At 40.7% G+C, this 23,556-nt stretch overlaps 2 protein-coding genes across 4 annotated transcripts in view; both read right to left on the bottom strand.

The window, feature by feature from the left end:
- st8sia7.2 (ST8 alpha-N-acetyl-neuraminide alpha-2,8-sialyltransferase 7.2) overlaps window positions 1–11,189 on the bottom strand; it is an 84,767-nt gene extending 73,578 nt beyond the window's left edge. The window contains exons 1-4 of one of the 3 annotated variants that reach the window (XM_056233295.1): window positions 11,053–11,189; window positions 5,214–5,294; window positions 2,071–2,157; window positions 1,613–1,757 (exon numbers count right to left, since the gene is read on the bottom strand). In XM_056233295.1, the coding sequence (XP_056089270.1) occupies window positions 1,613–1,757; window positions 2,071–2,157; window positions 5,214–5,294; window positions 11,053–11,159 (420 nt within the window). In that variant the 5' untranslated portion in view covers window positions 11,160–11,189. The remainder of the gene's footprint in view (window positions 1–1,612; window positions 1,758–2,070; window positions 2,158–5,213; window positions 5,295–11,052) is intronic. The other 2 variants (XM_056233296.1, XM_056233294.1) reach the window with 2 other exon arrangements.
- A 4,134-nt stretch (window positions 11,190–15,323) lies between these two features.
- Window positions 15,324–23,556, bottom strand: part of plod3 (procollagen-lysine, 2-oxoglutarate 5-dioxygenase 3) — a 38,732-nt gene continuing 30,499 nt past the window's right edge. The window contains exon 19 of the mRNA XM_056233291.1: window positions 15,324–15,513. Within this exon, the coding sequence (XP_056089266.1) occupies window positions 15,358–15,513 (156 nt within the window). The 3' untranslated portion in view covers window positions 15,324–15,357. The remainder of the gene's footprint in view (window positions 15,514–23,556) is intronic.

The raw sequence follows: 23,556 nt of genomic DNA, 5'->3' as shown, positions 1-23,556 counted from the left end.
ACTACGGATGCGTCCTTCACAGGCTGGGGAGCAGTCCTAGATGGTTGCTCGACTCAAGGTCTGTGGAGGGGTCATCAGCTCTCCTCGCACATAAACTGCCTGAGATGACGGCTGTGTTTCTTTCTCTAAAGAACATCCTCTCAGACCTCAAGGGCCACCATGTTCTTGTCCGCACAAACAACACAGTGGTGGTTCCCTATATAAACCATCAGGGGGGTCTGCATTTGCGTCCACTTTGCAAACGGGCACACCAGATCCTCATGTGGGCTCAAGGAAAGCTGCTCTCCATCAGGGCAGCTTATATCCCTGGGTGCCAAAACCAGGGAGCAGATGTCCTGTCGAGGCAGGGGCTGAAACCCGGGCAATGGACACCGGTGGTGGAGCAGATATAAAGGGTTTTCGACTAGGTGTTTACGTCTTGAGAGATGACACATTATCCACTTTGGTTTCCACTCATGCATCCAGCTGCTCTGGGTCTGTATGCTTTTCTCCCATTCACTCTGCTCCCGGAAGTTCTGGAGAAAGTTTGCCGGGACAAGGGTTGTATTACAAAGGTCCCTTCTAATGTGGCCATATCAATTGTTCTGCAGGTCTTCTGTCCTCCCCCCTTTCAGGATACTGACCAGGAAAAGAATAATCTGCTTTGTCCAGTTTGAGCACTAGATGGCTATGTCCACAGAGCTGCCCTGCGGCATAAAACCAAACTACTGTTTGTTTGTTTGTTTTTGGGTCACCCAGCAAGGGGTCCCCATGATCGAAGCAGAACATGAGCAAGTGGATAGTTAAGGCTATCTCTCTTGCGTATGAGTCGCCTTGGAAAACCTTCTCCAAGGTTTGGCTGCTTTTAGGCTATTTTATCGTGAGTCTCCCTTCAAGATGTTTGTGATGCAGCAGGCTGATCCTCTCCACACACATTCGTTTTATAACATAGGTTTTATAACCTAGACTTCGGCTCTACACCAGGGTCCCAGGTGCTCTTGTCTTAGTGCTGCTCTTCTCGATTTCACACAAGACAGGCATTTGTCATTATGGCGGCGAGGGCATAAATGTTCCCACAGCGTCAATTCTCAATGCAGTCCAAGTTTCATTGAAAGGGAAAGTCTCGGTTACGACTGTAACATGGCTACCTGAAAAGGGAACGAGACTCTGCGTCGACCTGCCATACTTCCTGCATGCCATGCAAGCGACTTACGTCATCCTATCAGAATCCAGCGCTGCTTGATTTGGGTATACTTGATAGTTTCCTGGTCCTGACGTCACCCGCCTATAACATCCCGTCACGCCATTGGACTGATTTCACACGTGCTTCACAACGCAATCATGCCAAGGCAGTCCCACAGCGGCAATTCTCGACATAGCGTCTCGTTCCCTTTTCAGGGAACCAAGGTTACAGTCATAACCGAGACTATTTCCATTGATTTTATATAAGGTTTATATTTTCTGTGGCCTAGCCCAAGCCCTACCGCTAAAACCTGCCCATAACAGAAACATGTACAAATTGCTAGATTAAAATGAAAACATGTTTTGGCCAATTTATAAGCATTTTTAACTAGTGAGGACCAGTGAAATTACACACACACACACTCTCTTTCTCTCTTTCACACACACACACCTCAGGCAGCATACTGTGAAGTGCTGCATTAATTTTGTATGTTTCTGTGTTGCTTGTTTCATATTGGATGGATTGATTGATGGCTGTGTTGCGTTGGGTGAGGATGAATGATCCTGTGGCGTTACAACAAAACTGCAGCCGGATTCTGTCATAAACAGAGAGGGAGAGAGAGAGGTCAGGCCATTTAACTATCAAAGGTTCTTAATGACATCATCCTCCAGGAAGTAACATCATTTTGGAGGAAAAACAGCAGCAAGCATCAAGCGGATCGAGCTTAACAGAAATCCTATCTTAAATGACAACACACACAGATTCATCTTTCAATCTCAAAACGTGAGATGAAAAACACGTCAGTTAATGCAGTGACATCAGGCTCATTAATGAGACGGATCTAATTTAATAACCTGTTAATCAGCAAATAAATATAGCATAACTGGATTGGAGATTAAATCACACACCTGTTTATGTCCTGTTCAGTCGTGTTCGGTTTGTAAGGGCAGTTTAAGAAATCGGAGAGTTCCTGGGCAAAACTCTTCATGTCTATCCTATAGAAAGAAACACATGAAATGTTTGAAAACAATCATTCTCGTTATTTACTCTCTCAGGCACAGGGGCCGATTAATGTTATATCACCCCTTCCTAAGTCAGTTTCAGGTCTCCAATGCTAGTGACGAGTAGCCTGGTCCGACCAGACTCTCGTACATTGAATCCGGCCATTCCCCATTGCCAAGCGTTAACTTCTCTGTAGGCGGGTACTCTGTTGAAGTTTAAAACTATTGGATCTACCCAGAGCCACTCTGGATCTGCCATCACCAATCGCTATCGTTTGGTCGTGACTAGGGATGCACGATGATATCGGGACAACATCGGTATCGGCCGATAAAAGCTTAAAATGACCATCATCGGCATCGGCCGATATGAATATTTCTGCCGATGAGTCTTGCCGATAGGGTGGCGTGTTTCCTATGCGCACGTGACGACCGTGAACGAAGCATGAGCGCCAGCAACTTAAACTTCCAACTAGGGGTGTGCGTCTCACGGTTTTTGATCGTGGATGATTAAAATGTCTCCACGATCTGCTTTTGAAGAAAAATCATAGTATCGTGCATTCTATCAGTTCAATTCTGGCGCCTTCATCTCAACATACTGTACAACGCGACGTACATTCACATCACATGTAAACGCAGAGGTAGAGTTACACTCACGGGACACTGCAATTCACAAAAGTTCATTGTTTGCATGTGCGTCAAAGTCTTGCTAGGTAAACATGTCATTCACGTGCTGATGCGCTGTTCTAACATCCGCTTTTCTGAGCGCGTTACACCCGACGCTCACAGGAACTAACAGCCGTCACAGCACCTGCATACTGGACTAATCTTTCGAGTCTTATTGCGCTGATACTGTCAAATACACACAAGGTTTACATAAACAAAGTTGGTTATGTCTAAAGTGAAAGCAAACAGAGAAAATCTGCTTGTCAAATGCGTGTATATTAGACGCGTCGCGTTACTCGCGTGCAGTTCTTAAAGAGACAGTAATAATATTCTGCCGCTTGTCTTTAAAGAGATACTGCACCCAGAAATAAAAATTCTGTCTATCTAATGTTGTTTCAAACCTGTATTCATTTCTTTCTTGTGCTTAAATATACTATGGAAGTCACTGGAGTACAGCAACTGTTTGGTTAGCCACATTCTTCCAAATAACTTTTATAATTTCAACAGAAGAAAGAAACTTGAGAGAGTAAATGATGACAATTTAAATTTTTGGGAGAACTATCCCGTTAATGTTAATAAAACAACAAAACACAGAGGAAATCACTCACTGCTCTTGACTGAGAACATTAATAGAAGCTTTAATAAGCTTTTTTTGCACTTAAAAAAAATACAAATATATCGATATCGGTATCGGGCAAAATTAGTTTGAAAATATCGGCATATCGAATATCGGCCAAAATCCTATATCGTGCATCCCTAGTCGTGACGTATGACGACTCAAATTAGCGCAGGACATCAACGTCATCGTTCTCAGACACTCCCTCTGTTCGCTGATTGGACCGTTAAAAATTGCCCGGAGAAAACCCGCGAATATACCACAAACCCAGACGACGTACTGAAGGAAAATGAAAGTACATAGGAGGGCGGAGCCAGGCTAAGTGGCAAGCGCTTGTTTTCTAAACTGGCGCATGTCAAGAACAATCTGACAATGCACAATGCCATTGGATCAGAGCCCTGTCAATCACTGTCTTGATTTACTGATCAAGTGATTACTTTTCACTTCTGATTACTTTTTTTGTGGCTGATCAAGCTATTACACTCAAAAAAATGCTGGGTTGTTTTAACCCAATCTTGGGTCAAATATGGACAAACCCAGCCATTGGGTTATTTTTTTTAATTAAATTTTTAACCCAATGTTTGAGTTTGTCCATATTTGACCCAAAATTGGGTTAAAACAACCCAGCATTTTTTTTGAATGAGTAACAAAATGCTTTCTCTGTGTCCAGATTTGACTGTAACAATAAGGCAAACATTGAAAAAGTAGTCTAATAATGTCTAAATATTTATTCAAATGCAAAACCTAATACAATTAAATTATTATTATGTATGAAAACAATGTTTCCAGCAACTAGGGAATACACAACCAGGTTTATATATTTATATTGTTATACAGCTATCTAGTGGTTACACTATGGTGTTACAGATGATAAATGGTGCAAAATTTAGAGGTAAATATTTTGTATCGAAAAATCCCATTATATAGCCTAGCCAGTATTTATTTGTTTTCCCAGAGATTCTCATCTGAATAGCCATTATTAGTGGTATTTATTTTATCAATAACATTTATGATGATTATTAGTGCAGCAACATTTGAGTAATGCACATGTGTTTGTAATAGTGTTCGTGTGGGTTATCTTGGAGGGGTGTCTTGTGATCATGTGTATGATGGCACACAAAGCTAAGTACACTGATAAACTTCACATTTAAAGCAAATATAATAAATATTCAAATGTTTGCAGAGGCGTGTAAGTGAAATACATTTCAGCTGATGATGAACAAATAGCACAGCATCTGCCAGGATGAAATAAAAGATAGATAAAAGATAAAGCTTCATTGTTTACATTGAAGGGTAATATTTAAATTACACTTACTTCCTCAATTGCAAGACTGTCAATGATTTTAGTTAAAAGTAGTCAAATTAAATCAACAGTTTTTCAGTAATATAAGAATATATAATGTGGTACAATTTGGGGTAAAAAAGCTCCTCTATTGTTGGGGCTAAATACACAATAAGGGGACATTAACATGTGGGTTTTTGCGTTTAATAAGGTGAGAAGCTTAACTTTTAACTTCAGCGCAGTGTTTTTAGAGCGCAACAATCAAAACATTACAGTTTTCCACGTAAAATAGTTAAGAGTTTTCTAATCTGTTTCAAAATACACCACATTTGTGTTACAATTATCTTTGCAGTAGGCCTATACAAGTACTGTATTTGTGGAGCCTTGTTCTCATTCATTTTTATTGTACAGAATAGAGCAGCGTGAATGTTCCTTTAAGGTAATTCTCTGAAATATCAGGATCGCTGGGTGATCTTCATTCTCACGCACCTTTTGGCCGGTTTGAGAACGGTAAACTTGCGTCTGAGTTTTGCGCAGCGCAGCTTCTGAAGCGCCTCCGTCATCGCATCTCTGAAAGAAGAAGAGCATAAAATAAATTGTTCTTTGCACTAAACCAGAGCCTTTATCAAACATATACAGTGCTGTGAAAAAGTATTTGCCCCCTTCCTGATTCAGATCATCAAACAAATTTTTATATTACAGAAAGATAACCCGAGTACATACAAAGTGCAGTTTTAAAATGATCATTTCATTTATTAAGGGAAAAAAGCTGTCCAAACCTGCCTGGCCCTATGTGAAAAAGTAAGTGCCCCCTAAACCTTATAACTGGTTGTGCCATCCTTGGCGATAACAACTGCAAAAAACTGTTATACTGCTATAACTGGCAATGAGTCTTTCACATCACTGTGGAGGAATTTTGGCCCACTCTTCTTTGCATAATTGTTTTAATTCAGCCACATTGGAGGGATTTAGAGTATGAACGGACTCTTTAAGGTCATGCCACAGCATCTCAATCGGACTTTGACTAGGCCACTCCAAAACCTTAATTAGGGGTTCAAGCACAAGTGCTGAAACCCTTTTGTAATTGTAAGGATTGGTAAAACTGATCGTGCAGACCAAACCGTAAGAGCTAGAGACGTGAAACCTGGCCAGATGGTAGGCCTCAATTTGGGGAGAACCTATCAGAGTATGACCCCGATTGGCCCATAGGTGGCGCTACAGCAACCAAAAGTACCACTGTGATCCTTGGCTCAAGACGGACAAAATGTATATCTCCAATTTCGATTTAGGCAGCATACATTTTCTGCTATGTCGAATTTTGTCCAAAACCTACTTTTGCGAACTAGTCCCTGGTTTTTCGCCCCATCGGAACCAGACCAGTCTAGGGCAATTCTCTGGACGCTCTAGATCAATAAATATCAGAAAAAAGTTTAACTTTTGCATTTGGGTGGCTGTAACGGTCATTTAGAAAAGGGGCGTGACTACATACACTCAAAAGCCTATAAATCCTAAAGGAACACTCAGAACTTTACAAAAATTGGTGGGAATATGTGACATAACATAGTAATCAAGCATGCAAAATATTATGAATATCGGACCATAGGTGGTGCTATAACTGTCAAAAAGATTTTAAAACCATATATTTCCTATGGTAAATTGCCTGTATTGGCTGTAAATGGTCTTTTCCATCTATGATGTTAGTGGTTAAATGATTGCTAAATAAAACTTAATGTCTTTAATGCTTATGTGCTTAAAGGCATTAAATGCTTGAACCCCGCTAAATGCTGCTTACAGCTTTAATTATGTTTGTTTTTAAGGTGACGAACTGATGGCCGGACATGATACTATGTTTGTGTCTTGTGTGTCAGCTTCGATGCGATACACTATGAAAAGAGGAACTTAACTCTGTTCCGATCAGCAACTGTATAATAGCGAGATCAATTTCTGTACAGGTCAGTCTCAGACCTAGACATCTCTCAAACAACTAACTTATCTTTAGGCAAGAATATTATACTCAGAGTGTTTGAATTACACTGAACAAAATTATAAACGCAACACTTTTGTTTTTGCCCCCATTTTTCATGAGCGGAACTCAAAGATCTAAGGCTTTTTCTATGTACACAAAAGGCCTATTTCTCTCGAATATTGTTCACAAGTCTGTCTAAATCTGTGTTAGTGAGCACTTCTCCTTTGCCGAGATAATCCACCTCACAGGTGTGGCATATCAAGATTATGTGATTACTCAAAATTGCAAGTTGTAAAGTCAGAGTTGCGTGATATGCAGTCGCATTTGCGTGTTATAAAGTCAGAATTGTGAGAAATTTATGTCAGAATTGTGATTAAAAAGTCGCATTTATCTTTTAATTTTTTTTATTCCGTGGCGAAAACAAGCTTCCATATGCTTCCTATTGCTTTTAGAGGGAAAAGCTGTCCATAATGCTGGTCTAGGATCAGTTTTCTCCGTCATAACAGAATATAGGCAAAACCACTGTTTTGAGCAGTGAGTGGATTAGTTCTACAAGCGCACAAATCCTCTCGTCATAAGCAGTTAGGCTATGTAAATAAGGCATTATTGTGCATCAGCTTTACATTAGCTTTAGCCTAATGGAACATGCCAAATCCTGCATATAGCTTATAGTAAATGCTTTTAAAGGGGAACATTTATCCTCATGGTGTTGGTTCGCCTTCCGCCTATGATCAGAAACCTAATATTTTGTGTTTTGGTGTTGTTTTAATATAGAATTTGGTCTATTTCAGTTATATTAGGCTAATTGTAAAACGGTTAGTTCCAATCCTTGATTCTGATTGGTCAATAGCTGTTTTATTCACGATAACACACGGCTATGACCATAGATATCCATAATAAAGGCTAGATGTCTTACTGCGGAGTCTCTATCGTCATCACCGGCGGCCATCTTGTCACAGGCAAGCTTTCTGGCGGGCTCTGTGGTGCCTGATGTAAGATGAGTGATCAGCACGAACACAAATACTCTTATCTCGTTGAAATCTTGACGGATTTACAAACGGTTTGGTTTCTTACAAACGTTATTAACGTGGCTATAATTCTGGATGATTATTTATTTATACACTTATTATTCATAAGTATGCAGTGTCATAGCTACATCTCTGACGTTTATAACAAACCAAACCGTTTGAAAATCAGTAGCAAATTGAGCAAGTTATGGTTATTTAAAAACTACATGCTCCATTAAAACACAATGTTACGAGTGAGCGAGCTGCCTGTGACAAGATGGCCGCCACGTGCGGACGTCGACCTCCATTGGCCAGCAGCGCGGACGAGACATCTAGCCTTTATTATGGATATCTATGGCTATGACCGCTTCACCAAACGGTTCTATGTATCACTACACAACACCCCAAGCAACCACTCTTAGCAACGTAAACATGTTTGATCTCATTGATATTGTTCATGAAGCTTATAGAGTATTGTGAGTGATCGAGTGTAACTTACCTGCATTTGTAGGAGATATAGCATTTTCCTTCAGGTCAGTCCTTTATACATAATTTTAAAAAAATCTGTTTGAATATCCGCTGGATATCTTATCCTTTTAACAGTTTTCCGTGCCCTAATCACGTGTCAGTTGCGTCTTGCTTCTCGTGTTCACAACTTTGAGTCATTTCAATGTAAAAGTCTTTACTGACTCACTCACTCATAAAGACAGGCTTTGTCTCCATCTAATGGAGAAATAATGTAACTTCTGTTGCTGTTTACGGTCAGGGACTATTTTTTCCAGCGGAAGGAAGGCTTTTAGTGTTTTTACTTCATGAAAGTTGCATAGATACATATTTTTCGGCTTTAATGTTTGCATTGTGTGGTAACCGTTTTATAAAAGCACTAAGGTACTCGAGGCTAGCGCTGTATCGTGAATAACTCACGCTGACTCTTAACAACGCTCTTCAGCCGTGACTTATACACGATACACCACAGCCTCGAGTAGTGCTTAGGCTAACTTACATACGGGATGTTATTGTTTTGGTGATGGTCTTTTTTGTAGATCATAAAAAAAGTGTTTAAAAGATTTTAAAAAATGAAATACTTTTTTCAGATAGGGCCATGCAGATTTGGACAGCTTTTTGTCCTTTAATAAAGTGATCGTTTTTTTTCTTTTTTTTTAAACTAACGTTACATTTTGTATTTACTCGGGTTATCTTTGTGTAATATTAAATTGTTTGATGATCTGAATCATTTAAGTTTACCAAACATGTGGAAAAAAAATACTAATAATAAGGAAGGGGCAAATAATTATTCACAGCACTGTATCAGTATCGAAGTATATCCATCACAGGATCCTAAATCATCTTGTCAAGCCTGCATGCAGAATGATTTACATTACTGTAATTTACACAAACGTGTTTCTGCTTAAGTAATTTCCCGTTTAAAAGAAATAGAGTAATCATCACTGCATTGCTTCTGACGAATACAATCTGTATTACACAGACACACACTTCAAATACAAAACATCAAGTTAATCTCCAGTCCTCCCTGACAGAAAAACTAACATAAGCATGTGATGTGTGTCGGCTTCAAGAAGTGTGTGTGCACTGAATGTCCTTTGAAGAGTTGATTTAGGAATATAAGCACAGGATAAGTGTGTCTGTTTGGTTGGGAAGGGAAGTGTTGACTGACGGTGTGGTCAGTGGATTATTTCCATAGTTCCTGATGAACACCTGTGTGCACTTGCAGTCAATGCAAATGTATTTGTCTAAGCTTTTCAAAATACACAGTTTCAAAGTTAGAAGTTATACTGGTATAAAGCTATAAGGCATTATAGCATAAACGATTACTTGTGTGGTTACAGACAGAAATAACAGAAAACCTCACAGTAAAACAAGCAGTCGTGAAAAATATGATACACCGGTGTTTTGCCAGATGAGAAGTTTATATAATCTTTTTACTCTTTTAATTCCTTTTATAACTGGTTTAAGTTTCCTTGCTTTTATTTTGTGATTATTTTAATTATTTTCCGTGTAAAGCACTTTGAATTACTATAGTGTGTCAAGTATATAAATAAACTTGCTGAGATCAGAGCTGGAAAGTCTCTTCATAAAGCCAAAGGTGACTTTGTACATCCACAAAATAAATAAAGAATCTTTATTGTACCATGGTCTGGGTGAATACTCGATTCTGATTGGCTGCAGGGTGTCCATTAAAAAGTGATAGAGGACTAGTCAAGGAGTTCTGGTGAAACTGACTGTTTACCGTTCGAAATTAATAAAAAAAAATGCGCTGGCTACATCAGCTGTGAGTAACCATAGCAACAGGCAGTCAAAGTATCCGGTTACAATTCATTGTAGCCTATCAAAAATAAAAATCTAGTTAGCCGTTACTATGCCTACCTGTGTGTTTTAATTATAGGTAAAAAAAAAAAAACGAAAGTGTAACGCCCATGGCTAGACAAGCCTAACTTACACGAAGAAAAAAAAACACGTTAACTTTCTTGCTCGTAAGTGAGCTAAACTGAAGGGTTCTCCGAGCTGAGCGGACTATAAATATCTCCGGTTGCTAAATAAACCGTCAGGCGTAACCAGGGAAACCAAGTTATTGTTTGTAAAAACTTTAGATTTCGATTGTAAAACTAATTAAAATATAAACTAATGTTTTAAAAATGTGTTATTCGGCAAGTGACCATGGTATAAGCGGGTTAATGCCCTTCGGCGGAGGCAACCGCTGCGCGTCGGACGGTTCACGCCTCGCCGTCTTCCCGAAGGGCATTAACCCTTACTTGGAATCTTAGTTTAGATTTTAGAAATCAGATTCTAGCTATATTCTAATTTAAGACTGTTTTGAATTTGGTGTTTGAAACCAACTTAATAAAAGTGCGTAGTGAGTAAAATCTATACCTACACTGGAAAAAAAATATATATAAATCATTTTAACTCGTATTTCATACTTGTATAGGCTAAATTTCAAAACAAATGACAAAGAAATGGGATGTAACACATTGAATTTAACGTGACATTTTTAAAGAGGAACATAATGAGTGAATAAATAGTTGAGTTGTCAGGCTTTTCCAAATGTAGTGTTGTGATTTAAAATCCTTAAATAAAAATCTAAATGACAACACCGTTCACAATAACAATGTGTGATTGTTATTATATTTAGTGTCATGGAAAATAGAACCACACTCTATTCATTAATTTTTTATTTTTTTTTTAAATTCAATGTCTTAAGACTTATTTCTTCAAAGGCAACTAATGTTTATATTTAAATTTTCATGAGAAAAACCCAATCGCACTCACAGAAAGATCCAGATATGAGAGAGTCTTCAAAGCCGAGATAAAGGAGAGGTATTGAGTGCGCGCTCACCTGGACGAGTGTGTGTCGTGTATGTAGTAGAACATCACACACACACTCTGAGAGATGACCAGGACCATCAGGAGCCTGAAGATCCACTGGAGAAACACCCCTGCCATCAGAAGCACAAGTGCTGGAGCCAGTGTGTGTGTGTGTGACTGAGATGGAGAGATTATAAATGACACACACACACACACACACCTGTTCTTAACTCCGCCCCTCTCACTTCATGAATGTGATAAAGTGATATTCTGCAGTGATGATGCATGATGTGTCATGTTTGATAAAGCACAATCTTCAAGTACATTTCATTCTTATCCTATATATCGTATATTAAAATCCATGTTGTATTTGTATATGGACTCTGAGGTCAGCTTGGCAACTTCTCGGAGGAGTTTGGTGTGTTTCTGTCGTCATTCCCGGAGGAGTTCTGGGAAAACTGCTGGTTTCCACACTTTGCTCGACCTCAAGCACGTGTTCACGGCTCCTCACACATCAGCAGATCTGAGATCAGTCAGGGGAGCACTAAAGTCTGTCCTGATAACACCACCGGCTATAAAACAGTGGAACAGTATTTCAATGATGATTATGGCCTACAGCTTATGAAAACCTTTTCACAATATTCTAATTTTGAATTTGGGGTTTTCATATCTGTAAGCCATAATCATCACAATTATAACAAATGAAGGCTTGAAATATCTCACTTTGCATGTTATGAGTCTATATAATATATTAGATTCACCTTTTAAGTTGATATATAACACGATATTCTAGTTTTCTGAGTGTCGCCTGTGTGTTGATCAAAGATCTGGTTGTCAGAGACTCCCTCTCAGACTGTGATAGCGCACAATATTGAAATAGAGGGATTATCTTCCATATGTCAACATCGTTACCATGCAAATCCTGTTAAACGGGAGATAATGAGAGAGGAGATGAAGTATCTGTAGATCCTAATCCTGAACTTAGAGGCTTTTCCTCAATGTTTTCTGCAAAACCACACACAACATGTCCTCATTTTACACAGGTTTAACAATGTTCTCATTCAGATCATTCACATAATAACATTAACTCAAGCGTCACACCCTGTTGTCAAAGAGCACACATTTCTCCATGTGTAAACACAGGATAATTACAGTAAACTCATTATTTTGTGTACAGTAATAGCATAATCTGCTAATTGATTCGCAGCCGAGTGCTTCTTGCGTGTGTGTTTGCTGAGCCGAGAGACGAGTGAACTAGAGGAGCGAGAGAAGGACTCGTCAGAAGAACACACTTTTACAGCGGCAAAATAATTCTCCAGGAACTTTTCAAAACCCCAACAAAACGCTGGCCTTAGGATTAACACTTCAACATTTCTGACGTGTATTTAGGCCACCAGCGTCTGATGACATGGCCAATTGTTAAATTTAACATGTTAAATGAAACGGCCCTAAACCGTCTCAAGTGTCTTATATCGTTGGAATCCTCAACACAGACAAAATTGCTCGTCATTTGGCGAAAGTTTCTGGTATTTGGGATTTTTTGGCCCTGATCGGAACCAAACCAGTGCAGGAAGATTCCCTGGAGTCCGATTGTCAATGATCATTAAAACAAAGTTGAAATAAAATGGCTAAAACTCATGAACGGAATGAGATTTCACATACAAGAGCTAATTCTGTGGTTCACGTGGGGACTGGCCACTTGGTGGCGTTATAACATGGAGAGAAAAAAACAACAAAAATGGCTATAACTACGCAACACTAAGTCTGATTGACTTGAACATTGGTATGCGGTGTCTTCGTCCAAAGTGCCAAGACTGACGCCAGCGACGGCCAATGAGGTTTGAGCAGCTAACAGACAAGGTTAACGGAGGCCGATCGGAACGAAACTCGGTGGGCCTGTATGACTCATGCCTGTAATCACATGGTGTTTCACACATCCACATAATATTAATATCATTTGAAAGATCTCCTCATACTGAACAGCTTTGCCTCAAGAACCACTGCTGTCAATCAAATCGTTCATTAAACGGGTCATATAATGCCATTTTTGTACAAGCTAATATGATTCTTTAGGGTCTAAATTAAAAGTTTGTAATATACTTTAATTAAACATTCTCATTAGTATTGTAAGAAAACACTTATTTTTCCCGGTTAAAAAACAGCTCTGTTTTCAGCACGCCGTTTCAGTGCATATGCCTTTAAATGATAATGAGCTTTGCTGACTCCGCCTCTCTGTTCTGCGCGTACACCGTTTGTAACACAATAACCATAACGCGTTGTTCAGTATAAACGTGGGATTATGAATTATATTGAGAACGTCATACATAGAAAACATGCCGTAATGTACCCTGAGTGTAAACCTTAGACGCATTCATTGTGAAGCGTGCAGCTAGCGATTTGCAAAGATTAATATATTAATATAAAGTTTAATAAAACGTTACACTCACTTCAGTTGTTCTAGAGGTTCAGCAGGAACACGAATAGTTGGTACCGGTCCAGGAGCAGCTTCTTAGCAAATCCAGCTTTATACTGACCCTCGTTTATAAAGCAGTCTGCTGTGAAATGATTCGCGCAAACATGAGAGCATTGACGTTGCTCGTGGGGAATATTCCCTTCGAAAACAAACTCAGCCACTGCGTCTTCAGCGGTTCGGATTTAGGAACATTAAAATGACTGTGTTCGTTATTACACCCAAGAACAGAACACCACAATCGCTTAGAGCCATTCTGCTCATAGACAGTGCTCCGGCATATCAACAATGACCGCGCCGGTCCGCGCAGACTATGATTGACAGCTCTCACGAGCGAGGGCGGGTCTGTGTTGAAACGATGCTGTCAATCAACAATCGTGGGAGGGGCGTCCGTTTTATTGACGTCACAGGCTCGAACGGCTTGATTTGAGTCAGGGGAAACATATAAGGAGATTAAAACAAAAACACTGGATGGATTTTTATCATTGTATGATGGTTGTGTACAGACACTGCCAACACACATTTCAGTACAATCAACTTGAAAAAGTGCATGTACCATTATATGACCCCTTTAAATATATTCACGATTATGTAAAACAACCTACTTTTGCAAGCTAGTCCTAGGTTTTTAGCTCAACCTCAATAAAATCAGTGCAGTCCAATTTTCTGGACTCTCTAGCTCAATAATTACTAAACAAATATTGAACTTTTCCCTTTGGGTTTATGTAGAAAATGGGCGTGGCAAAATATACTCAAGAGCCTATTAATCCTAAACGAATATGCAAAACTTCACCAAATTAAGTGAGCACATGCAACATATGATTCTAAACAAGCATGCCAACTTTTATGGAGATTGGACCATAGGTGGCGCTATAAGTGTTAAAAAGCTTTAGAAACCATATATGCCCAATGGTAAATTGCATGTATTGGCTGCAAATGGTGTTTTCCATCTATAATCTAAGTGGTTTCATGCTTGCTAAATGGAAAAATCCCCTTTTACGCATTGGCTTAGAGGCCTTAAAGTGCTTGAACCCCGATATTTGCTGCTCGCAGCTGTATTTATTTTGTATCTTTTTACCAATACTGGAGTTTGTGTCTTATCGGCGGGGGTGTCTCGACTTGGACGTATATGGTATTAAACTGTGGTTCGTGGACATCTTTTGTTAATGATTATAGTAAAAGGTATAGAGAAATGTTGTAGAATCTTGTAGAAGTTTTTTTTTCCTTTCTATTATTGTGTCGGTATTAAAAGGTAATCTGTAAATATATGATTATATATGAGAAATATGATATATCTGTCCATATTATGAAAAGTAGATTTTCTCCTGGTTTGAAATGGATAGGGAGTTGGGGAAGTGGAATGTTTTTTGTTTTTTTAACTTTTACTTTGTTAGGTTATGGTAGCGTTTAAATAAACATATAGTTTCTGTTTTGTTTGTTATTTTGCCCTGTAAAAGGAAAAGTGGGACGTAACACAAATAAATTAAATAAATTCATCATTTTTGTAAGTCATAATAGTGTAAAAGAGCTCAGATCAACCCACTTTTGTTTCCGATGTTTATTTTCAAAAGGCAACAAATAATTTAAAGCGGTCTGTACAAAGCTTGAGTACAAAAGCTATTTCAGAAAGTATTGCTCTTTAAAAAAAATCTCTGCCTTGAATATTCTATAAAAATCAAGTAAAAATACTCTTTTCGTCAAGCTTTAAAAGTTCACTTAAAACAGACATCTTTCGAAGGAGTGAATCTCTGACCTCACGTGTGCCAGAGATCGTTTGTAACAATCTGCTCGAATGTAACATCCGATTTTTGATTTACAGACAAAGCACAAACACACACACACACACATAGACAGTTCACATGATTTTCAAGGGTCCACGAAGGAGACCATGATGTATCGAGTGCCTTGTGTGGTGGGGAGCCCCTCGTGGTAGTGCGTCAGGCGGCCCGGGTGCATGAACGACCAGCCCTTCCTGGGAGACTCCACCTTACAGTCGTAGCGCAGGAACCGGCAACCTCCACCCTGACACACACAAACACACACCTGAAGCCCCGCTAGCGAACTCATGTCTGAACAATAATGTAAATAAGGTTTGTTTGACACCGTATCCTAACCAGACATGACGCGCAATAAAAGCCATGTTAATCAGAGTTTATCCTGACCAGCCGTGACAGCGACGCGTGCCGATTCTGTTTTAGAAATGGGTTTTGTTTCTGCGACGTCGAGGCAGGAACACCAACATACAAAGTATGACAATGATAAACTCGGGTACTAATTTGTGCTTTTTTAATGGTATTAATGGACCCTTATAGCGCTTGCAGAGAGACTCCGCCCACACACTCTTCTGATTGGCTGTGATTTTGGATTGATTTGGTTGTGAGTGCAGCGCGCTTGCAGAGAGACTCCACCCACACACTCTTCTGATTGGCTGTAATATTTGATTGATGTGGTTGTGAGTGCAGCGCGCTTGCAGAGAGACTCCACCCACACACTCTTCTGATTGGCTGTGATTTTGGATTGATTTGGTTGTGAGTGCAGCGCGCTTGCAGAGAGACTCCACCCACACACTCTTCTGATTGGCTGTGATTTTGGATTGATTTGGTTTTGAGTGCAGTGCGCTTGCAGAGAGACTCCGCCCACACTCTCTTCTGATTGGCTGTGATTTTGGATTGATTTGGTTGTGAGTGCAGCGCGCTTGCAGAGAGACTCCACCCACACACTCTTCTGATTGGCTGTAATATTTGATTGATGTGGTTGTGAGTGCAGCGCGCTTGCAGAGAGACTCCACCCACACACTCTTCTGATTGGCTGTGATTTTGGATTGATTTGGTTGTGAGTGCAGCGCGCTTGCAGAGAGACTCCACCCACACACTCTTCTGATTGGCTGTGATTTTGGATTGATTTGGTTTTGAGTGCAGTGCGCTTGCAGAGAGACTCCGCCCACACTCTCTTCTGATTGGCTGTGATTTTGGATTGATTTGGTTGTGAGTGCAGCGCGCTTGCAGAGAGACTCCGCCCACACACTCTTCTGATTGGATGTAATATTTGATTGATTTGGTTGTGAGTGCAGTGCGCTTGCAGAGAGACTCCGCCCACACACTCTTCTGATTGGATGTAATATTTGATTGATTTGGTTGTGAGTGCAGCGCGCTTGCAGAGAGACTCCGCCCACACACTCTTCTGATTGGCTGTGATTTTGGATTGATTTGGTTGTGAGTGCAGTGCGCTTGCAGAGAGACTCCGCCCACACTCTCTTCTGATTGGCTGTGATTTTGGATTGATTGGTTGTGAGTGCAGTGCGCTTGCAGAGAGACTCCGCCCACACTCTCTTCTGATTGGATGTAATATTTGATTGATTTGGTTGTGAGTGCAGTGCGCTTGCAGAGAGACTCCGCCCACACTCTCTTCTGATTGGCTGTGATTTTGGATTGATTTGGTTGTGAGTGCAGTGCGCTTGCAGAGAGACTCCGCCCACACTCTCTTCTGATTGGCTGAGATTTTGGGTTGATCTGGTTGTGAGTGCAGTGCGCTTGCAGAGAGACTCCGCCCACACTCTCTTCTGATTGGCTGTGATTTTGGATTGATTTGGTTGTGAGTGCAGTGCGCTTGCAGAGAGACTCCGCCCACACTCTCTTCTGATTGGCTGAGATTTTGGGTTGATTTGGTTGTGAGTGCAGTGCGCTTGCAGAGAGACTCCGCCCACACGCTCTTCTGATTGGCTGTAATATTTGATTGATGTGGTTGTGAGTGCAGCGCGACTACAGAGAGACTCCGCCCACACACTCTTCTGATTGGCTGAGATTTTGGATTGATTTGGCTGTGAGTGCAGTGCGCTTGTAGAGAGACTCCGCCCACACGCTCTTCTGATTGGCTGTAATATTTGATTGATGTGGTTGTGAGTGCAGCGTGACTGCAGAGAGACTCCACCCACACACTCTTCTGATTGGCTGTAATATTTGATTGATGTGGTTGTGAGTGCAGCGCGACTACAGAGAGACTCCGCCCACACACTCTTCTGATTGGCTGTAATATTTGATTGATGTGGTTGTGAGTGCAGCGCGACTGCAGAGAGACTCCGCCCACACGCTCTTCTGATTGGCTGTAATATTTGATTGATGTGGTTGTGAGTGCAGTGCGACTACAGAGAGACTCCGCCCACACACTCTTCTGATTGGCTGAGATTTTGGATTGATTTGGCTGTGAGTGCAGTGCGCTTGTAGAGAGACTCCGCCCACACGCTCTTCTGATTGGCTGTAATATTTGATTGATGTGGTTGTGACTGCAGAGAGACTCCACCCACACACTCTTCTGATTGGCTGTAATATTTGATTGATGTGGTTGTGAGTGCAGCGTGACTGCAGAGAGACTCCACCCACACACTCTTCTGATTGGCTGTAATATTTGATTGATGTGGTTGTGAGTGCAGCGCGACTGCAGAGAGACTCCGCCCACACACTCTTCTGATTGGCTGTAATATTTGATTGATGTGGTTGTGAGTGCAGCGCGACTGCAGAGAGACTCCGCCCACACACTCTTCTGATTGGCTGTAATATTTGATTGATGTGGTTGTGAGTGCAGCGCGACTGCAGAGACTCCGCCCACACACTCTTCTGATTGGCTGTAATATTTGATTGATGTGGTTGTGAGTGCAGCGCGACTGCAGAGAGACTCCGCCCACACACTCTTCTGATTGGCTGTAATATTTGATTGATGTGGTTGTGAGTGCAACACGACTACAGAGAGACTCCGCCCACACACTCTTCTGATTGGCTGTAATATTTGATCGATGTGGTTGTGAGTGCAGCGCGACTGCAGAGAGACTCCGCCCACACACTCTTCTGATTGGCTGTAATATTTGATCGATGTGGTTGTGAGTGCAGCGCGACTGCAGAGAGACTCCGCCCACACACTTTTCTGATTGGCTGTAATATTTGATTGATGTGGTTGTGAGTGCAGCGCGACCAGAGCCATAGAGAGAAAGAGTTGCGACACTCCCATAGACCGCCATAGGAACTTTGGAATGCGGAAGTAACGCGTGTCGTGGAGCGGCCGATAGTTCCAAACACTGATAGTTCCCCCATTGAACCCCATTCATTTTCAGTGCTTCAGAAGTACGTTCGCTGGTAAATTAATGAAATTACTGTATTTTTTTACTTTTACACACATTAGCCGACCTCTCGTGAATCTAGTCTGTAGTTATATTTTATGTAGCCAGTTTTAGTAAATGTTTATTGGAAGATAAAAGGTTAATTGCAGCTATAGCTTACGTGACCAACACTTCACTAACGTTAGCTAACTGGTAACCTGTCCTGATGTATATAATATATAATATTTTTAATAATATTTTATATGTATATATATATATATATTAGGGGTGTAACGATATTTGAACCGAACCGAAAAACCGCGATACACCACCCACGATACGTATCGCGATACTCTCATGGCGAACCGAACACGCCTCGCCCCCTGCGGCCCCGCCCAGCCCCGGCTCATTGCACCTCATGTGTTATGTGTACACAACAAATACAGGGCTGTTGCCTAACCACCATTAACCACATATAATCGCAATAAGCTCAGTGTTTTGTTACTTTTGATAATAAGCAAGGTGTAATCTTTCAAATTATGTCTATTTGATCACGAAATGCAAACAATAAATGCCGTTTTGGCGCTCTTAGATGTGGCGTGACAGATATCACTGTATGCATGCGGCAGCGCGGAGCGTGATCATCTCTTCCTCAGTTACAGAATAAACATGAATGGACACCCGAAGGTATGTTGAAAGATACAGTATACTTACTGAAAGGCATCATAACTCGTGTAAACACTCAATCAGTGTTTCAACAGCGGAAATACGTCAATAAAACGCTTAGTTTTTCACATAGCTTTATATTTACCTCAGGCAAGTCATTCAGTGTCCACAGCTTGCTGGTTTGCTAACTCTTTCACTAAATAAATGCTCTATATTAGCCTATATATTATATTTTACTTAACCTGTTTATGATATCTTGGTTATTTAATGTATGTTTAAAATAGTTGTCATGAAAATAACAGCAACTGTGTAAATTATTATATAACAATAACAAATTAGAGTAAAAACATGTTAATGCAAATATTGCCTTATGTGCAGTTTACATGTTTTCATACAATTTGTTATTTGAGTGTTGATTATTATTATATCATTTAGGCTAAAAGTCTAGGCTCTGTTGTTAAGCTTTAATGTTATAGTAATGTGCAAGTAAGGGCTGTAGTTTACAGCATTAGCAGATAATTTTGTTATCCTTGAGAAACGTTTACTTGTAATTGAATTAATTTAAAGACAAGGACACAATTTGTTCATTAAAGCACTGTTTAATAAAAAATAAAAGCAATTTTAGCTTTCTAAACCCCCCCCACCCCACCGAAATGAACCGAACCGAACCGAGACCTCAAAACCGTGGGACGAACCGAACCGTCAGGTTTGTGTATCGTTACACCCCTAATATATATATATATATATATATAGCCTATATATAATATTATATACATACACACACACACACACACACACACAATTCATTTATTTAAATGGGTTAGGGCTATGTATGTGCTTATATGTATTTAGGAACATAGTTAATTAACTCATTAACTATCTCTCCGGTTTAATTTTATGAAGAATATTTTTAGGTTGAATATTTACCGAACATTGCTGTATATAGTCGTTGCTTTCTACGTTATGGGAGCAGTCTATTTCCCTCCTAAATCATTCATTTGTACATGCACAGCGTAATTATTTATATTTTATGTTGGTTGGAATTCTGAACGGACTGCAGACCTCTTTGCGTGATCATGAAGGTAGGCTAATGGCTGAATCGGAATTTATAAGCAAGATCACAGGAATCAATAGCCTAATACAGCCCAGTTGTGCTAAAATAAATATCATGAGACGTCCATCATCAGATGAATGACATGGAAAAGTTAAGTTAGAGCCGCTAAAGCCAGTGCTATTACTACCCATGCGAACATGAACACTAAGCTTTTCCCTCCAAAAATATAGCCTAAAACTTATCTAAGTTGTCACTCACCCTGCCTCTCCAAATGCAAAACTGACATTAACAAAACGCAATAACAGCTTAAAAAGTACTTGGGTGTGTGTTTTATTTTATATTTACCGTTTAATAATGCAATCGCTGCTGTCTGTCCATAGAAGAACATGACAGCCCGCGTACGTTTTGGAACTATTGGCGCTTACATGAACCACGTGACAGCCGTCCCGGCGACATCAAAGAGTGTCGCAACTCTTTCTCTCTATGGCTCTGAGCGCGACTACACAGAGACTCCGCCCACACACTCTTCTGATTGGCTGTAATATTTGATTGATGTGGTTGTGAGTGCAGCGCGACTGCAGAGAGACTCCGCCCACACACTCTTCTGATTGGCTGTGATTTTGGATTGATTTGGTTGTGAGTGCAGCGCGACTGCAGAGAGACTCCGCCCACACACTCTTCTGATTGGCTGTAATATTTGATTGATGTGGTTGTGAGTGCAGCGCGACTACAGAGAGACTCCGCCCACACACTCTTCTGATTGGCTGTAATATTTGATTGATGTGGTTGTGAGTGCAGCGCGACTGCAGAGAGACTCCACCCACACACTCTTCTGATTGGCTGTGATTTTGGATTGATTTGGTTGTGAGTGCAGCGCGACTGCAGAGAGACTCCGCCCACACACTCTTCTGATTGGCTGTAATATTTGATTGATGTGGTTGTGAGTGCAGCGCGACTACAGAGAGACTCCGCCCACACACTCTTCTGATTGGCTGTAATATTTGATTGATGTGGTTGTGAGTGCAGCGCGACTGCAGAGAGACTCCGCCCACACGCTCTTCTGATTGGCTGTAATATCTGATTGATGTGGTTGTGAGTGCAGCGCGACTACAGAGAGACTCCGCCCACACACTCTTCTGATTGGCTGTATATGAATACTAGTGTTAGACCTATTCAAAAACTTTTCTCTTTGTCTTTATTTGTATCTTTATTCTATTGTATTTATTTGTGCTACTTTTTTCAATTTAATTAAACAATTTAAATCAAGCTTCCTTGTGATGTGTAAATTCTTAACAACAATAGGCTATTACCCCATTGTAAAAATGCAATGAGCGCAAACATTTAGGCAAGATAAATGTAATAATTTTGTTTGGAAAAAATGCCCCCCCTTTCTCCCCCTCAAACAAAAAAAATCCCCCCCATGAGAATCATCTAAGGGGGGATTTAGTATAGTATAATAATTTGCATAGTTATTATTGTTCTTTGGTGTTTAGATTATACAGGTTTTCCTAATGTTATTTAATAAAAATACCGGTATTTTTTTTCTTCTCTCAAAATCTCTTTTTTCCACCACAAGCCCCGCCCCCTCAAGCCCCGCCCCCGTGATAGAATCGCGATACGAATCGAATCGTGGGTCAAAAATCGTGATACGAATCGAATCATGGGTTTGGTGTATCGTTACAGCCCTATAGTTTAGCAGAGTTAACAGAACACTTCCAGTTAAAAAGGCATTTAATTTCAGCAAAGTTTAATGTTTACAGTTAACATTTGTGCAAATGATTTACATGAACCACGTGACAGCCGTCCCGGCGACATCAAAGAGTGTCGCAACTCTTTCTCTCTATGGCTCTGAGCGCGACTACACAGAGACTCCGCCCACACACTCTTCTGATTGGCTGTAATATTTGATTGATGTGGTTGTGAGTGCAGCGCGACTGCAGAGAGACTCCGCCCACACACTCTTCTGATTGGCTGTGATTTTGGATTGATTTGGTTGTGAGTGCAGCGCGACTGCAGAGAGACTCCGCCCACACACTCTTCTGATTGGCTGTAATATTTGATTGATGTGGTTGTGAGTGCAGCGCGACTACAGAGAGACTCCGCCCACACACTCTTCTGATTGGCTGTAATATTTGATTGATGTGGTTGTGAGTGCAGCGCGACTGCAGAGAGACTCCACCCACACACTCTTCTGATTGGCTGTGATTTTGGATTGATTTGGTTGTGAGTGCAGCGCGACTGCAGAGAGACTCCGCCCACACACTCTTCTGATTGGCTGTAATATTTGATTGATGTGGTTGTGAGTGCAGCGCGACTACAGAGAGACTCCGCCCACACACTCTTCTGATTGGCTGTAATATTTGATTGATGTGGTTGTGAGTGCAGCGCGACTGCAGAGAGACTCCGCCCACACGCTCTTCTGATTGGCTGTAATATCTGATTGATGTGGTTGTGAGTGCAGCGCGACTACAGAGAGACTCCGCCCACACACTCTTCTGATTGGCTGTAATATTTGATTGATGTGGTTGTGAGTGCAGCGCGACTACAGAGAGACTCCGCCCACACACTCTTCTGATTGGCTGTAATATTTGATTGATGTGGTTGTGAGTGCAGCGCGACTGCAGAGAGACTCCACCCACACACTCTTCTGATTGGCTGTGATTTTGGATTGATTTGGTTGTGAGTGCAGCGCGACTGCAGAGAGACTCCGCCCACACACTCTTCTGATTGGCTGTAATATTTGATTGATGTGGTTGTGAGTGCAGCGCGACTACAGAGAGACTCCGCCCACACACTCTTCTGATTGGCTGTAATATTTGATTGATGTGGTTGTGAGTGCAGCGCGACTGCAGAGAGACTCCGCCCACACACTCTTCTGATTGGCTGTAATATTTGATTGATGTGGTTGTGAGTGCAGCGCGACTGCAGAGAGACTCCGCCCACACACTCTTCTGATTGGCTGTAATATTTGATTGATGTGGTTGTGAGTGCAGCGCGACTACAGAGAGACTCCGCCCACACACTCTTCTGATTGGCTGTAATATTTGATTGATTATCAAATTATTATAGTTTTGCATTTTTAAATTAGTCATTATTTTATTTTTAGTATTTTATTTGGTTTTTCCTAGTTTTAGATTAGTTTTTATTTTGTGAACATTTCTATTGAATTTTTATATATTTAGTTTCAGTTTTAGTTTTCTTAATTATTAGGGCTGTAACGATACGCGATATAAAATCGAAATCGCGAAACTCAGGTCCA

Source organism: Rhinichthys klamathensis, unplaced genomic scaffold, assembly GCF_029890125.1.
Source record: "Rhinichthys klamathensis goyatoka isolate OS25496 unplaced genomic scaffold, OSU_Roscu_1.1 h1tg000366l_1, whole genome shotgun sequence".
NCBI lineage: Eukaryota > Metazoa > Chordata > Actinopteri > Cypriniformes > Leuciscidae > Rhinichthys > Rhinichthys klamathensis.
This window is presented reverse-complemented; position numbering and strand designations above follow the sequence as displayed.